General features: G+C 48.6%; 1 protein-coding gene across 1 annotated transcript in view; it reads right to left on the bottom strand.

Moving 5' to 3' along the window:
• Positions 1 to 16,850, bottom strand: part of NLGN2 (neuroligin 2) — a 66,541-nt gene that overhangs the window by 16,541 nt on the left and 33,150 nt on the right. Inside the window, 1 exon segment of the mRNA XM_029579417.1 lies at positions 2,469 to 2,525. Coding sequence (XP_029435277.1) covers positions 2,469 to 2,525 — 57 coding nt within the window.

The raw sequence follows: 16,850 nt of genomic DNA on the forward strand, positions 1-16,850 counted from the left end.
AACAGGCTCTCTGTGTCCTTGTGCCCACCTCCTGAGCCCCCTGGTTAATCTGTCCACCTAACATAACGTTCAGATGATACCATTCAGTAAGTCAATCTTTGGAATAGAATTTGTAATGTTTTACAGGTTCTTCATTTAGCTTTTCTCAGAAACTCTTATGATGCACACAAGCCTCTGTGCAGATTCTCTCCCCTCCATGCCCCCCCCCCCCACACCTGCTGCCCCTGCACAGCTGTTGCCTTCCTCACCTTCATACTGCTATCGCTGCATTTTCTGATCTTCATTAATTTTGTGAGGCAGCGCATGGATCTCATTAACACTTATTTTACCCCCCCAGGCTGGCATTGTACTTTTGCCCGTTAATTAACAAGCTAACAGAGAGCACCATGGCCTCCAAGCACAGAAACATTGCACCACTTGTGCACTGAATCTCTTTGGAGCTCACCCTTACTGCCCCTGCCACACCCCCCCCCCCCCAAGAAACTCTTCCCCACTGCCATGCTGCTTCTGAATCTTGGCTCAGAGCCCTAAGAAGCTGTCCCATTATCAAATTAACTGTGCCCATCTCAGGAACCATCCAGTCCTACGGGGCAGGCACGGAATTCCTGTGCCCATCCCCTGAGCTCTCCACGCCTAGAGGTGACAGGCACTGAATCCCTGTGCCCATCCCCTGAGCTCTCCATGCCTGGAGGTGACAGGCACTGAATGCCTGTGCCCATCCCCTGAACTCTCCACGCCTGGAGGTGACATGCACTGAATTCCTGTGCCCATCCCCTGAGTTCTCCATACCTGGAGGTGACAGAAACTGAATTCCTGTGCCCATCCCCTGAGCTCTCCATGCCTGGAGGTGACAGGCACTGAATTCCTGTGCCCATCCCCTCAGCTCTCCACGCCTGGAGATGACAGGCACTGAATTCCTGTGCCCATCCCCTGAGCTCTCCATGCCTGGAGGTGACAGACACTGAATTCCTGTGCCCATCCCCTGAGCTCTCCATGCCTGGAGGTGACAGGCACTGAATTCCTGTGCCCATCCCCTGAGCTCTCCACGCCTGGAGGTGACAGGTACTGAATTCCTGTGCCCATTCCCTGAGCTCTCCACGCCTGGAGGTGACAGGCACTGAATTCCTGTGCCCATCCCCTGAGGTCTCCATGCCTAGAGGTGACAGGCACGGAATTCCTGTGCCCATCCCCTGAGCTCGCCACGCCTGGAGGTGACAGGTACTGAATTCCTGTGCCCATCCCCTGAGCTCTCCACGCCTGGAGGTGACAGGCACTGAATTCCTGTGCCCATCCCCTGAGCTCTCCATGCCTAGAGGTGTCAGGCACGGAATCCCTGTGCCCATCCCCTGAGCTCTCCATGCCTAGAGGTGACAGGATCCGGGTATCTGTGCGCACCCTCTGAACGAGCCTGGAATTTTCCCAATAGGCACACTAGGCTTGTGCCAAGAGTGGCAAAAATCCCAAGGCGGCAGGTTAGCTGATGATGTATTGCCTCCTGCTTGCTCTCAATCTCGCTCGGCAGAGATCAGCCCTCTGCTTCAGCCCCTCCACTTCACAGCCAGCATGCAGAGGAGGGGAATGAGGTCGCAGCAGACAGCAGTGCAAAGAATAGGTGCTCTGCTCCCTAATGCAGCCCCTCCCCTCCTATCATGTGCAGGGAGCCACAACACCAACAGTGGCTAGGGACAGCAAAAACCTAAATCCACTACTGCCCCTGAGCCCTCCAGTCCTAGAGGCGACGAGCTCTGTATTCCTGCGCCCAGCCCTAGAACAACCAGGCCTTGCCAATCACCAACCTGGAATTCAAATAGAAATTGTCTTAAACCCCCCCCCCCCCCCCCTAGTCCTTAATCTTTACAATCACACCTTCACCCAGCTCCAGATTTAGGCATAGGTAACGCAGGCAAGGGCAATAATTTTCGAAGGCATCAAACACCTGGGCTGAACTGCTCAGGCAGGATGCCAAAATCTTAAATCCAGACCTGAGTTCACCCTGAAAGTAACAGGAAATGGGTGTGGTTGCAACTCCCTTCCCCTCTAGTGGCAGCGGCTGAGAACAGTGGCAGAAAGGTCAGAAAATATACTGTTCGGCCAGCAAGGGGCACTGTCCTCTCAGCTGCTGCCTGGCAGAGGTGCAGGTACGGGATTCAGAAGAGGAGAGGGGAAAAGCATAGACCGTAACTTCTTTTCTACTGACAGTACTCCCTATTACCACCAAAGAACGCCGCTATTTCAGAGGAAAAAAAAAGGTGGATTTTTCTTAAAATGTTTTCTTTAATGCAAAAAAATTAAAAAGAAGAAAAGATCAGTGCATAAGAGAAAAAGATTACACAGTATCAAAAGATTTGCAAGAATACAAGAAGCCAGAGTGTTTTGGGTTCTTAAAATTCTTTTTTTTTTCTGAAAAATACAAGACTTTCTGTTGTTTTTAAAAAGCAGGGAACAAAAAAAACATGCAGGAAAAATACCTTCATCTTGTGGCGGATTGTTTGATTTCGGTTCTTCGTGTTTTTTTGTGAGCAGACCTAAGGACCAAGAAAAAAAAAAAAAGGAAAATGAAAAATAAAAAAAAGGAAAAAATATGGGGAATATGGGGAAGTGGAAAGAGAAACAGAGAAAAGCGTTCAAAAAAGACCCATCGTAAAAAAAAAAAAACCAAAAAAAAAACCCAACAAAAAAGAGAAAAAAAAACCATTTTTTTTTCAGCAAGAAAACAGCACTTTGTTTTTTTTTTCTTTTCCCCATTCGAAAAAAAAAAAAAAATTCGTCACGAAAACTGCAGAAGTAAAACATAAGTCAGACAATGAAAGACAAGAATTGAACACTCTGTCCTACGCACAGATCGACCTGATATTAATTCATCATTCCTTGGGCTCCATTCACCCGAAAGCGTGACTTGGGGCGGGGGACACTTATGGGCCCGGTCAGGGTCGGCAATTTTGGCCAAGAAAAACAACTGCGTCCTGCGTTTGTGGTCTTCTTTGGCTTTAGTGAACACCTTCCTCTCCTCTCCTCCCCCCCCCCCCATCCCCCACCCAAAAAAAACACACACACACACACAGCTCAGAGGCCCTGCGCTTCTCTTTCAGGCTGACCCTTCCCCCTTCTATACCTTCCTTCTCTCCTGCTCCCTCCCCCCCCTCCCTTCATTCCTCGCTTTGGAGATACAGGGGTTGCTCGCCTGACGTGGCCAGCGCTTGGAATAGGGCGGAGGAAGCCCGAGCCGGAAGGCAAAGGAAAAGGTGGCGATGCCGGCCAGCCTGAAATGGTACTTACCCTGCCCAGCTCCACAGGAAGGGAGACTGGGGGAGGGGGAATTGTTACTGAGACAAAAAAAAAGGAATTTGAAGTCTTGGCAATAAGATTGGGGGGAACACCCCCCCCCCCCCCCACTTATAATGATATGACATAAGAACATGCCATACTGGGTCAGACCAAGGGTCCATCAAGCCCAGCATCCTGTTTCCAACAGTGGCCAATCCAGGTCATAAGAACCTGGCAATTACCCAAACACTAAGTCTATTCCGTGTAACCATTGCTAGTAATGGCAGTGGCTATTCTCTATATAGAGGTTATGGGATGTATGTATGTTATGTATGTCAAAATATACCAAAAAGGTCCTCTCACGTACCCCCCCCCCCCCCCCCCAGCACTCTTTGCTTTGCTCTCACTCCCTTCTCAAACAATTCTTCAGATCTTTGCAGTACTGGAAGCCGAATTCTTCACTCACTTCCGCTGACCTAGCAATGCAGAACAAATTATGCAAAGGTGGAGGTGGGGGAGGGAGGGCTGGGAGTTTGGGCCCAGGGTTGACCATCTGGTCAGGTCGCTGCAGCCCCTTGAAGAAGCGAGTTAATCCTACCGAAGCCCGCTGGCGTATTTTCTCTTCTGCATCGTACAGACATAAATCAGATCGCAGGCCCCACCGTGACACTGAAAAAGTAACGGGGGCATCTGGACACAGAGCATCGGCTGCCGCCAGAGAAAAAAAAATAATTCTCCTTTTACCCTCTCGAAGGTGGCATAAACTAGGCGCTCCATCAAAGCCAGCTCTCCCAGATCTCTTGCATGAAAGCCTCCAGGGGGGCGGCTGAAACAGCTCCACACACAACCCAGAAACCCCAAACCATCCTACATAGCGCAGGTTTGTACAGAGTCACACCCACGCCTCCTGGCCTTCCTGTCAATGCTAAGTCCTTTATAGAAATCCTTTATACTTCTGTCATTCAGATCAGCTGTAAATCAGACATGGGCAGTGTCGCCCTTGGGGTTACATGTGAAACTCTCTTCTGGGGGTTTTATTATTGTTTGACTTTTTCCACCTTATGGAAGCCGCGGAGCTTGCATAGCCGATTGGCAGTAGCCATTGGCCAGAGCTGACCCTATGGGGCTGTGGGGTAAATCCCTCCCTCCCTCCCTGACCCAATACACGCTTTGGCCTGTGCATTTCTCTCAGGGGTGGAGGTACTGGAGCTGTGAGGTGGGGGGGGGGGGGGGGGGTCAGGAAGGGTAGCTGCACCATGGCCTCTGCAGTGAAGGGGGCCCCCTCTGCCAGAGCTGGCTCATATGGAGGGGCACAACAGGAAGAAAAAACAATTGGATTCTGTCCCTTCCCTTGTTTTCTCTGGCTTTGGTTGGCTGTGGGAAGCCTGCCTTTTGCAACTGATTGGGTCTAGTGAAAAGAATAAGCCAACAGCTATGGGAAATGAAAGCCACCTTATGCTAGCCAAGGCTTCTTCCTACTGTTATCCATCTGCAGGAGGTAAGAGCAAAGGGAAAGCTTAGGATGTGCATTCATTGGTTTTTAAGGCCGTTCGTTTCATTCGTTTCAGCAGTTGTGCGCATATCTCGTAATCAGCACGCATGCACCCAAAACCGCTGGTATGCGTTCATATGGGCATCTACCCGAACATGTGTGCACAATCAGCTTTGTGCGCATACCTTCCGATCGGGAGATACGTGCACATAGCTAAAACAAATGAAATGAATGACTCAATGAATGCACATCCCTAGAAAGCAGTGTGTTGTGGGGAGAGCATAGAGAAGAGGCAGAGCACTGTGTGAGAGTTGGAGTGAGAGCGTAGAACGGAGTGCATCATGTGGGAGTATAGAGAGAGGGAGGAGGAGGAACAGGCAGTGCGAGTGCACTGGGGTAGGGGTGGTAATGTGGGACAGAGGAGATAAGAAAGCACTGGGGGGGGGGGGTGAGAGCAGTGAAAGCGCTGGGCAGGGAAAGAGAGGGGCAAGAGCAGAGTGGGGAAGGAGTGTAAGATGAGAGCACTAGATGGGGGAAGAGTGTGGATGAGAGCACTGCACATAGAGAGAAGTGGAATTTTGTGGGGGGAGAGGGCTGAGTGCAGGGTGAGAGCCCTAGGTAGGGATGGAGGGTGAAAGGAAGTGTGGCAGCAGTGGGCTGGGAAGCCAGGGTGTAAATCTCACTGCCACTCCTTGTGACCACTGCCTCAGGAACAGATGGTGAGCCCTCTGGGGACAGGAAAATACCTACGGTACCTGGCTTTGAAGAGCCAGAAATAGCAGAATATAAATCAAATTAAAAAAGTGGGGGATGTGAGCGCACTAGGGAGGAAGATGGGTCAAGGGGGGTAGGGGGGTGAGAGCCCTGGGCTGAGGGAGGGGAAGAGTGTGGTGAGAGCACTGGGTATTGGTGGATGGGGGAGACTGGGTGGAGAGCAGTGGGATAGGTGGTGTGGTGTGAAAGCCCTCAGCAGGTATGGAATGTAGGGTGAGAGCACTGGGCAGGGGTGTGGTATGGGATGAGACCACTGACTGGAGGGGGGTGAGAGCACTGGTCATGGAGAAGGAGTGAGGGAGTTATGTTTGTGTTGGGGGGGGGCACCATGCCTCAATTGATCATTGATCCCCCACGGATTTCTGTCCTCGCCCAACCTCTCGGTATGATACTCTCTACCCCCATGCTATTCTCATCCTCAAACATTCCCCCTGTGTGATCCTCTTCCCCTCCTCACCAGCAGGAAGAGCACAATGCTTCCATCCTGGGTCTGCATCCTCTGCCAGCTTCAGTCTGGAACATCCAACAAGACTATGGGATACCACGCTGAGGATAGCACTCAGGAGGGGGGCAAAAAATCGCCCCTTGGGGAGTGAGAGAATGTGCACTGAAGCATAGGCTGCCCCCCTCCCCTACACACACACACACACATTATTTATAAATCGCCTTACAGATTGCAGTAAATCTCCCAAAGCGATATACACTCAGACATCAAATTAATAGAACAAACAAAAAAACAAGAAGAAACATAAGAAAAAAAACCAAAACACTTAAATGCAGTCATGTGGAGGCGACCTAAATGTTGATTTGCACTATTGACAATTTGGTGGTCACCTGAATTCTGAAGCCTTTTATTATTATTATTATTATTTCCAAACATTGGTATTTGATATTCCGCTAACCCAAGCCAGGTTTCCAAAGCGGATTAGAGATTATGGAATGGTTAGGCTGGTACAGAACAGAACAAAACACGAGTGGTGAATGGATTCACGGATACAGTTAGAATAAATGAGGTACTATATTTCCTTCATGGGAAAGGGTCCTAGGTGATGATCATTTTGTTTTTATCAGACTGAAGGAAGGACTGGTTAAAACAACCATGCTTTAGCTTTCTTACAGAAGGTGAGAGAGCATGATTCAAGGCTAATGGGCTGTGGTACCTCACTGCAGAGTTTGGGCTCTCTGCCTTGTACTGGACAGTCTTGTACAATCAAGGTGGGGAAGGAGGCAAGAAGGGCCATTTGTGAGAAACGGTGCTCTCTAGAAGAGATGTGGAGTGTCAGGATCTGTGAGAGATACTCTGGGGACCACTTTGTTCACACATTTGAAGATGACGCAGAGGTTCTTGAATTGCATCCAGTCTTCCATTAGGAGCCAGTGTAGTTTATATAGGATGGGCCATTTATGATCTGATATTTTGGCACCTACCAAAAGTCTGGCTGCCGTGCTTTGCACGAGTTGTAACCGTTTCAAGTTAGTCTGGGAGATACAGTACCGTTCAGTAGGGAGTTACAATAATCTAGTCCACTGGTATTTAGAGTGTGACTGATTGAAGCCAAGTTATGATGATTGAGGTAGCAGCGTAGTTATCTGATCTGGTGGAGGTACATGAAGGAGGTTCTCACTAATTTGGTGATGTGGGACATAATCAATTAAAAGAAGGTCAAGTTGGACCTCCATGCCTTGGATCGATTCTTTTGGCTGGCTGGAGGTCGGTACTTGCTAGGGATGATAGAGAGTGTAGGGATAGGGAATGACCCCATTGGCTCAGCCAGAGGAGTTCCAATTTGGAGGGGTTAAATCTAAGTTTATGCATATACTGAGCCATTGGACTACTGCTGAGAGACAATTGTTGAGATTGGTGATGGTAGAATTTTGCCTGGCTTCGATGTTGACACAAAGTTTGATATCATCAGTAAACGGTGATACTTGATGTTAAAGGTCTATGTAAGATTGCAGATGGGACAAACCTAAATCTTGAAGAGAACTGGAGAAAGAACACAACCCTGGGAACTCCACAAGTGAGGGTTCTGGGGGTTGATGAATAGTTGGCCCACAAAACAGATTGAGTGCTGTTAGATAGGAACAACCTGAACCATCTAAGGGCAGGACCTGCAATGCCAACGTTTCCCAGGTACTGGTTGAGGAGATTATGGTTGACCGTGTCAAAAGCTGCAGTGAGATCAAGTAGGATAAGGATAGTGTCTCCCCCTTGGTTGGCATTAAGATGAATCCTGTTTGTGATGTCCAGAAGAATGGATTCAGTTCCATGTCCTTTCCTGAAGCCAGATTGTTGAGGGTGTAGGATGTTTCCAACTCCTCAAGGATGTCCCCCACTCTTCAAGGATGTCCAGAAGTTAGTGTTGGACTACTTTTCCTACTAACCTAGGTAAGAAGGGGAGGCTGGAAACTGGATGGTAGTAGTCAAGTAAACTGGGGTCATGGGGTCAAAGCCAGGTTTTTCCAGAATAGGTTTCATCATTGCCTTTCCGGAAGGGAACCATGATATAGGATGTCATTTATTATATTGGACAGCCAAGAGGCCAAAATATATTTTAGGCTGTGGATAAATCTAGGCAAGTTTGGATCAAGTGGGCTGGAGGATTGACTGGCACACTGAAGGATTTCTTCCACCTCTTTGGGGTGATGGTTCTGAAGACAGTTAATATGGTGCTATCTTGAGGGAGTTATGTTCCTCCAGGAGTGGAATTTGGGGGGGCTCAGGTGACGTGGTGGAAGAAGGTGGGCCATCAAAGATAGAGTGGATCACTAAGACCTTTTTGGAGAATTATGCAGTGTTCCGCAGTGAGTCTCCTGTGACAACAGAAGTGGGGTGTGAAATGGGTTTAAGGTATTCTTTACGAGTTCAAACAGTTTGGCAGGATAGTTCATAAAGAGCTCCAGTTGTTTAGAGAGGTAGTCTTTTTTTTTTTTTTTTGGCTAGCCAAATGGCTATTTTATATATTTTTGCCAGATCCTTGCAGTTTTGGAGGGTGGTGTCTATATTGTGTTTCCTCCATTCTCGTTCAAGTTGTCGGGATTGTTGCTTGAGGAAGAGGGCACCCTTGTGGAACCTTGGCAGATTTCTCAGGTGCTTCAAGGGGTTGGGTTTGAGGGGAGCTAGGTATTGATGATTGCGGTGAATTGGTCATTCCAGCATTCGACCAGGGTCTCAGGTCCAAGGCAGATGGGGTTTCAGAAATGTTGAGGTATTATGTTTTCATTTGTGATGGATGAAAGGTTCCTGGTGAGAGTTTTTGAGGAGGAATGAGGTAATTGCTTTTGGGATTGTTGTGGTAGTTTGCACCAGTTAGTGGTCAGACCTTGAAATGGGGACCACTGATATAGTGTTGGTGTGAAAATTACTGTTTGCAGAGTGATATATTTGGTCTAGATAGCAGCCACGTTGATTAATCGGGTGAGACCTATATCTTCCATGTTGTGTTGGAAGGTAACTGCAACGCCACTGGGAGGCTTCTCTGCATGGGACTTGATGGTCAAGTCCCAGATGAACTCTGATAGTTTAAGAAAGGAATCCGGGTGAGAGTCGGGGGGGTCAGTAGACCAAGGCAATCTTTGGACCTTTGTTGCCTTTGCAGATTATGACTAGGCAGTCAGATTTGCCTATTTATTGAGTGGCAAGTGGAGTGAGAGACAGAGTGTGGTGAAAGGGGACAGAAGGGCAGAGTCGAATGAGGGTTACAGTGTCACCTTCCCCTCTCCGTGTCTCTGTAAGGCAGAGGATGTGGCAGTTACATTCTTCAATAAGGTCAGTAATGTGATGGGATTTATTGTTTGCTGACTGTGCATTAAGGAGCTTGGCAAGTTTCCCCACGGGGTAGGGGAAGTTGGAGGGAGGTGTCTGGAGTGAAGCTGTTTGGATGGCTGGGGTGATCTCCTAGCCCGTGTCACCTGTATTTGAGTGGGGCCCGGTTAAAGCACATTATAGGGACGAGCACCGGTCTATGAGCAGTGAATTATGAGGGTGCTCTCTGCTTGATGGGGAACGTGGACATTAGTGATGAGATGGTAGGGAGTTGCAAGATCCTCCTAATTTGTTTGCAACCTCGTCTTTTGACCGCGCAGCTGGCAGGGGTAGTGCCTGGTCCGCCGTAGGAGGGTGTTATGGCGGGTGGTTGCTGTAAGGTTGTGGAAGGGGGATCCAAGGAGATGATCCTTTTTGGGAGTACATTTGTACGGATGGTTACTCGCAGTCTGACGGTGAGAGAAGTGAAAGTATTCTGGTACTCCGGAAGCTGCACACGGAGGGGGCACGGCCCTTTGGCCTCAGGGCCCGCCTGAGGCAGCCCCTCATGGGAGGTCTCAAGTGAAGCATGGGGGCGGTCCTGGGGAGGAGCTCGGCCGGGAGGGCCTGCCCTGAAAGAATTTCGACGGCAACGAGAGGAGGCCCCGGGGGCAGCGGCAGTCGGGTTTTCCCCCTCCTCGTCTCTCGGCGCTCTGGCCCCTGCTGCCTCCGTCTGGGCGGGCCACCCTCTGTATTAATTTGGTCATCTGAGAATTGCCCTCCTCAGTTTTTTTTCCTCAAAGTACCCACCGTGTTCCACGTGGCACATACCCTTGGCTGCATTTTTGGAGGGATTGCAAAATATACTACTCAAATGATAATTCTCAAACCTGCACACGCGCTACTGTGGTTCCCATGAAAGCAGCCAGGGCGCGCTTCAGAGGGTCCGAACCTGCACGTATGGTGCCCCGTCCAGTGGTACTGCTGTCTGCAATTACTGTGCCAGGGAGGCGGGGGTTGCATTCGATCTGTTTTTCGAAATGTTAAAAGCTCTCTCTCTTTTTTTTTTTTTTTCTCTCTCGTCTCCTTTCCCGATCAGGTTGCTTTTTGCTACAGCAATCGATCTTTAAGCAAGTCCGGCTTCTGGCCTGCTCGTGATGTTCTTTTCTCCGAGACCCATGCTGTCCACTGTCTGCGAGCTTTCTTTCCTTCTCTGCGGGAGTGCTGGCCTCTGTCCACGTCTTTCGTCCCTGGTTAGACAGGGCTCGATTTGTCATTGGGTTTAGTTGCCAGCCTAACTTTGGTTGCTTAAGTGCTTAAATGTGGTCACGGGGGGGGGGGGTAAATTCCATGGGGTAAAAACGGTGCTTTTGCCCCCAGGGAAATGGGCTTTTTCAGAACTGTGCTCCCAATCTATGCCTGTGGCGTCACTAGGCACCTACTTCTAACCCTTGGTGGTGGTGGTGGGGGGGGGGGGGTTCTTGAGGCGGTCAGAGTGGGGCGTGGTTCTGAACTTAAGCGCCTACGTTCCCTTTGCAAAATTCGTGCAAAACTCCTGTAGCAGGGTCTGGAAACGACCCCCTTTGAAAACTGACAAGGCCTAAAATGTGAGCGCCTGCAGGGGTGGAGATAGGGCAAGAGAGATTAGTTAAGGGGCCTTTAGCAGTGATTTTCAAAGTAGGAGCCTAAATCTAGCGCGAGAGCGTCACCCGAGGATCCCTTGCTATATGCATCGGCCTTCGCAGGCGCTGGATGGACGAGGTCAGAGAGAATAGGAGAGCGCATTGCTCCCCGACGCTCCCCGGTAGGAAAGCGTCTGGTCAAGGAGGGTGTCCGCTTTGGCTCGGGTTTTCTTTCATCCGGTCTTCCACCCTGGGAAGGTGGTGGAGGTTCAGGATCGCAGCCCTCAGGCCTGGCAGGAGGGTAGGGAGATTTCTTGGGGGATTTCGAGGAGGATCCTGAGAACCAAGAGAGGCGAGGAGCAGTGAAAGGTGGCGTCCGTCCCATGCTCCTTGCATTTCACTTGAGGGTTTCGCCTTAAGGTCTGCGGAGCGCATTTCTGGTTCGGATCTCGGAGGAAGGACCGCCAGACTGGGAGATCATCCTTTTTGCTGCTCGGACGGCGTTGGCAGAAGCTCATCTTGGTTCAGGGGAGCGTTTCCAGTTCAGTCACTGAACGACAGCGGCTCTGCACACCGCAAAGGGGGGAGCCCAGTGAGGGTCCCGTTTCCAAAGAGTACCTCAGAGCTGGTGGGTGGTGAGGGGAAAGAAACCCTTAGTGCGTGAAGGCTGTGCAGGGACTGTCATTTTTGGACAGTGCAGCGTCTTGTGCACTGCACCCTTGTCCGGCGTGCGCTCTACTGCACGGCTTCCCAGGCTTTTGGCCAATGCGACCCCCATCTTAGCGCCTAAAAATTCACATGACCCCCCCCCCCCCAGGGGACAACCAAAACAAATCAGCAGGGGTGCGGTGTCCCCCCCTCTCCCCTCCCATTACAGCTGATCCCAAGCCCAAAGGTGATCTGCAAGTGCCTTGCTACGGAAAGGCAGCACGGGGGGGGGGAGGGGAGGGGCCCTTCACCAGGCCCTGATCCCTCCTCGCGCAGAAACCCGTGCAGGGTCTGGGAGCTGCTAATGCTGCTGGCGCCTGAAGAACGTTGCCATCTGGGGCCTTTGTGACTCCATTTGGGGGGTCCCGACCCCTGGTTCGGGAAAGCCCTGCTCTATTGATCAGTGATGCCAGTAAAGGATTTATCTTTCACCACCACTGTGTTTATTCTTACTGGAAGGTGTCAGAAAACCTCCAATCGGCCTGAGGGACTTGAAGACTGTAGCACCCCCCCCCCCCCCCTCCATGGGGCACCTATTGCTAGGCTTATCCTGAATACGCCTCCCAGTTCCAGTAGCCGGAGGAAAAGCTGACAACATCGGTGCCTAAACTGAGCCGAGAATCAATTTAAAATGCAGACACTTAAGTGAAGCACTGAGTGTGTTTTGGTTATTTTTAATTGATCCCTTAATATTTAGGGAAGGGTTTTAGTACTTTTTACTTTCTATTTTCCTCTCCTTTTTAATTTTATTTTTTCCAGCCATACAAGCACATGATGTCCCTGTGACTTGCAGGATCATCATCGCCAGCAGCAGCAGCCAGAACAGCCCCGGAGAGCCGCTAGCCTGTGGCCAGAAAGGCAGGGAGGAGCCCGATCATAACTCACCCCGCTGCCAGACAGCCCCAGAGGGTAGAGTTTTTTTTATTTCTTTGCAAGCGGAAACCCATTAAAAAAAACCAACAAAAAAAAAAAAACCACACACACAGCAGTGATTCGCCTGCATAAACTTTCCCCGCTCCAGTGCTACGGGGAGGGGAATCTCCCCGGGTCCCACAGGCACGTTCTCGGGGATGGGGATTCCCAGCCTGAGCTCGTGCTCTCTGCTTGCGGGACAAGGAATCCCTGGCCCTGCGCCTGTAGAGTGGATCCCCAGCCCGCATGGATATCCTCTGTGCCCCATACATAAAAGCTATGTTCTTCGTGTATTTCTTGTGTCCCCTGTACGACCTCTTTTTTTGTAGTGCGATGCGTGTGTACTGGAAGATTGGTGCATAGATCTGAAAGTGGCTGGTATGCTAGAGATAAGACAGCACATAGCAGTGCTACATAGTACTATGCATAGTTAGTGCAGGTGAGTCATTCTTGTTCACATAGCTCAGCAGTGTGACTGTACTCAGAGCGCATTAATAAGTCTATAAATCAGCCGAGGGAATTGTTTAGTAGCGAACTCATTAGAGGCAGTACAAGTTCATGTGCTTGACTGTGAGGCTTGAGCTGACTTTTTGGATCAGAAACTTTAAAGGGCTGAAACCGCTCGAGGCGTCGCGCGCCTGGCGTCGCACGCCTAAGGAGCGCAACAAAGGGGCCTGCCCCTTTGTGTGCCCCTTCGTGTGAACCGGAGCACAAACTGAAACCACCTACACCAAAAGACTCTGCCACACACCCCGGCTTTTAACCGACGCACGTTACATCAACAGCAAAGAAGCTTACTTCCAGCGATCCCATTTTCCAGGGCTCACACCCATACCTGCCTCCTCAACACTTACCCAGACCCGCAAGCTTGCAAATAACATCACCAGCAATCATCCAGACTCACAAACAAACAATTAACATCGACAGCATTCATCCAGCCTCACCAGCAATTCATCCAGCCTCACCAGCAATTCACCCAGCATCACCAGCTATCAATTAACATCACCAGCATTCATCCAGCCTCACCAGCAATTCATCCAGCATCACCAGCATTCATCCAGCCTCACCAGCAATTCACCCAGCATCACCAGCTATCAATTAACATCACCAGCATTCATCCAGCCTCACCAGCAATTCATCCAGCATCACCAGCATTCATCCAGCCTCACCAGCAATTCACCCAGCATCACCAGCTATCAATTAACATCACCAGCATTCATCCAGCCCCACCAGCAATTCATCCAGCATCACCAGCAATCATCCAGCCTCACCAGCATTCATCCAGCCTCACCAGCAATTCACCCAGCATCACCAGCTATCAATTAACATCACCAGCATTCATCCAGCCTCACCAGCAATTCATCCAGCATCACCAGCATTCATCCAGCCTCACCAGCAATTCACCAGCTATCAATTAACATCACCAGCAATCATCCAACCTAGACACCATTCACCCAGCGTCTCCAATACCTATTGCACCATTTTCAACATTACACCTCTGTTCCCAACCAATTGAGCCACAACAATGCACCTATGCACCATACCTAAAATCTGGCACAAAATCAGAAAGCACACAAAACCAGCAATTCATCACATCACACGACAACAAAGACTATTACCTATAATGATCTCACCGATAACACAATTCCTAGGACTCTCTTTATTTACCTTAACACTTTTCAACGCTCAGTCGCTCTCCAAAAAAATGGACATCCTCAGTGACTACCTCATAGAAGCCAACCCAGATATCTGTGCAATTACAGAGACATGGCTAAAACACACAGATACTGTACTCATAAATCAACTGCCCATACAATCTTACGACTTATTCTCCATCCCAAGACCCAAAAAAAGAGGTGGAGGTCTCTTTCTTGCAACAAAAAAAGGTCTCAATATTACCTTACAACTTACAAATTCCTCCAACAAACTAGAATTCTCCCTCTTTAAATCTATACAAATCCAAATAGCTTTAGTCTACGCACCACCAGGAACCTTAGAATTGGATCCCTCTCTACTGATAGAACTTATAGCCAAACACATAAACGCCGACAAACCTGCTATAATCCTCGGAGACTTTAATTTACATGTAGATGCTTCTCCACAATCCATCAACTGCCAAACAGTTCTTTCCTCTCTCAAACATTTGGGCTTTACTCAAATTATCAACAGTTCTACCCACAAGGCAGGCCATACTCTTGACCTCATCTTTATTAACGAACCCTTTAACATTCATACTAACCCAACTTGCTCACCAGTACCATGGTCAGACCACAAAGTTATCCACACCACCCTCAAGATCAACAACCCACCACCTCAAACCACTAACAAAACCACCATCCACTTCAGAAAACCATGCTCTCCATACATACTCAGTGAAAAGATGTCGGATGCATTAAAGCAACTTGATCTCACAGACGCAACAACTGCAACTACCTCTTGGATCAATATTAACAATAAAATTGCAGATCAAATCTGCCCAACTACAACCAAAACCATACAACCCACACTAGACAATAGGAAACCTTGGTTTACACCCGAACTTAAATCCCTTAAACAATCTCTTAGAAAAAAAGAACAAAGCTGGAGAAAAAACCCAACCACTTCAACACATGCCATCTACAAATCCATCCTCAACAACTATAGGAATACAATCCTTAGAACAAAGAAAGAATTCTACGGAAAAAAAATACACCACTTCATATTCGATTCAAAAGCTCTTTTCTCCTACGTCTCCTTCTTTAACCAAACCATCTCCTCCTACTATCCCAGACCACCAAGCTCTCAACAAAGCAAACGAACTAGCCAGCTACTTCAAAACAAAAATCACCAACCTTACTCAATCAATCACATCCAACAGCCTTACCCTAACACACCATCTCACATCCTTGCCGCAACAAACCACAAACCTGGATTCATTCGAGCTCACTTCTTCACTGGAGATTGAAAACACACTCAAAAAATTCAAACCTTCCTCCCACCCATCTGACCCAATACCAACAAATCTCCTCATCGCCATACCAAACACCATCTCAAAACCAATTGCAGAAATTATCAACACATCCCTTTCGCAAGGTTTAGTTCCTAACCAGTTAAAATTGGCAATACTAAAACCATTACTAAAGAAACCAAACGCTTGCCCATCAGACCCAGCTAATTTTAGACCCATCGCAAACTTACCACTTATCGCCAAACTGATGGAAAAAATTGTCAACAAGCAACTGTCAGATTATCTGGAAGATCATAACATTCTATCCCCAGCCCAATATGGATTCCGAAAACGCCTAAACACCGAATCGCTCTTACTATCTCTCACTGACACAATCCTCGTTAATCTGGAGAATAAACAATCTTACCTGCTCATTCTTTTGGATCTTTCCGCTGCATTTGATACGGTAAAACACTCTACTCTAATAGACCAACTAGCCAACATAGGGATCAAAGGCACAGCCCTTAGATGGTTCCATTCCTTCTTAAGCAACAGATACTACAAAGTAAGGATAAACAACAAAGAATCGCACCCAATCCTGACAGAGCAAGGAGTCCCACAAGGATCATCACTTTCACCCACCTTCTTCAATATCTACCTCCTCCCTCTCTGCCATCTACTCTCAAACCTTAAGCTTACCCATTACCTCTATGCAGACGACATACAAATCCTCCTTCCGATCACAGAATCCCTTCAAAAAACCATCACGTACTGGAACGAATGCCTACAGCCCATCAAAAACCTACTCTCAAGCCTTAACTTAGTATTAAATGCTAATAAAACCGAAATGCTCATTGTCTCCCAGGATCCACGCACAATCTCTTCCAGCCTTTCTCTACCTAACACAAACAACTCGTTCTCATCTGACGTCAGAGACCTTGGAGCATGGCTAGATAATCATCTAAACCTAAAAAAGTTTGTAAACAATACTACAAAGGACTGCTTTTACAAACTGCAAGTCCTTAAAAAACTTAAACCCCTCCTTCACTTCTCCGACTTCAGGCTAGTACTGCAATCCATCATTCTTTCCAAGCTCGACTACTGCAACTCCCTGCTACTAGGTATTCCCGCCAACACTATCAAGCCATTACAGATGGTTCAGAATTCAGCGGCTAGAATTCTAACTAGCACTAACAAAAAAGACCATATCACCCCAATCCTTCGGAGCTTACATTGGCTCCCCATTAAACAAAGGATACTCTATAAGGTATTCACTATCATCCACAAAGCGACAAACAATCTAGCCCCCATCACATTAAGCTCTCAACTCCAACCGCACACTTCCTCCAGACCAATCAGAAGCGCATACAGAGGAACACTGCATGCTCCGCAAATAAAATCATCATT

This window comes from Rhinatrema bivittatum, chromosome 16 (genome assembly GCF_901001135.1).
Source record: "Rhinatrema bivittatum chromosome 16, aRhiBiv1.1, whole genome shotgun sequence".
In the NCBI taxonomy this organism is placed as follows: Eukaryota; Metazoa; Chordata; class Amphibia; order Gymnophiona; family Rhinatrematidae; genus Rhinatrema; species Rhinatrema bivittatum.